General features: G+C 36.5%; 1 protein-coding gene across 1 annotated transcript in view; it reads right to left on the bottom strand.

Moving 5' to 3' along the window:
• The window catches only part of LOC119585995 (major facilitator superfamily domain-containing protein 6-like), a 10,586-nt gene that overhangs the window by 4,937 nt on the left and 4,306 nt on the right, over positions 1-1,343 (bottom strand). Inside the window, exons 6-8 of the mRNA XM_037934707.1 lie at positions 1,241-1,339; positions 690-944; positions 139-271 (exon numbers count right to left, since the gene is read on the bottom strand). Coding sequence (XP_037790635.1) covers positions 139-271; positions 690-944; positions 1,241-1,339 — 487 coding nt within the window. The remainder of the gene's footprint in view (positions 1-138; positions 272-689; positions 945-1,240; positions 1,340-1,343) is intronic.

A 1,343-nucleotide genomic window follows, 5' to 3' on the forward strand; every position in this document is an offset into this window, starting at 1 on the left:
TGTAAGTAGTTTCCTAAAAGAAATTGACAAGCTTTGGGCCATTTGTTATGGTAAGGAATTTTTTTTATCTAAAAACATGTAGACATTTAAACGCGTACAGCCCTATAGACACAAAAAGTAAACTAAAGAAAATCTCACCTATATTGGCACTGTGCTTGTCGAGTATGATGCCAGTTATGAGAGGCACGATTCCCGTACCTATGGTCGCAAGGACACGTTGCTTGCCAAAATCTGCTTTGTGTTCCTTGATGATGGCCAGTGTCGTGGCATCCTGTGAATCGAATGACAAAGAACATTATCTTTTATTTCTATTTCATCATTGGATGGAAAATATTACACATTAGCGAGAAATATGTGTGGAATGTATCTGATCACCATTAAAACATTCTTAAACCCTTGGCAGAGCTCTTACGAGTAATACTGGAGATTCATTTAATTTCATCCTGGATCTAAAAGCCAATCAATTAATCTTTGTCCTATAAACAACCCACCGTTAAAATTCCATTACTAACTCTTTTTTTAAGAACTTTGCAGACGAAGCAATTAACGCCTGCAAAACCATAGCAATGATTAAAATGTAAATGGAGAAATTAACTTCTTTAAAAGCAAAAAAAAAAAAAAATGAAGCAATTTCATTAAAAAATCATCCACTTTTAAATACAAAGGAAGAAAAACTATGCATAACGTACAAGCATAGTAAAAGCAGAAGCCAGGAAGAAGGTGCTGATCATACGAAGGCCAAAGTAGACCCAGAATGTTTTAGGACTGTTAGAAGGATCGTCAGGATGTTGGCACTGCTCTGGCACCGTCACTTGGCACTCGAGAGGACAGCCAGAGGGACAAACGAGGCTCTCGAACTCCTGTCCACTATGCGCCAGGGTAGACGACGTATGGAAACACGTGTTATTCTCTCTCCACGATAAAACAGTTGCGTTGATGGCTACCTGGATTTTGGGTGATAATAAGTGTGACGAAAGGTAATTCAAATAAAACGACATATCAAGAAATATAAACAAATAATAGTCATATATAAATTGAATAAAAAATTTACTGGTCAAATATGCAAATAAAGAATAAAATCATGGAGGTTGTATTTTGTGATACATGGAATGTGTCATCTAATTTTTTTTCAGTAATGTCTGCTGTAGTTTCAGTATTTTTTTTATAACACATCTTTTAATAGATTTATTATTTTAGTAATATCGATACGGCGCTGTCAAGAATATTCCCACAATCTTACCTCTTCTGTAATATTGAAGGAGATGCATGGACTGTCGCTTTGGAGTGAGGAACAAAGGCGTGCTTCTGTTGCGGTTGTCTCGCAGAGGAAGTTACAGTTCTGG

Source organism: Penaeus monodon, chromosome 20 (genome assembly GCF_015228065.2).
Source record: "Penaeus monodon isolate SGIC_2016 chromosome 20, NSTDA_Pmon_1, whole genome shotgun sequence".
Lineage (NCBI taxonomy): Eukaryota > Metazoa > Arthropoda > Malacostraca > Decapoda > Penaeidae > Penaeus > Penaeus monodon.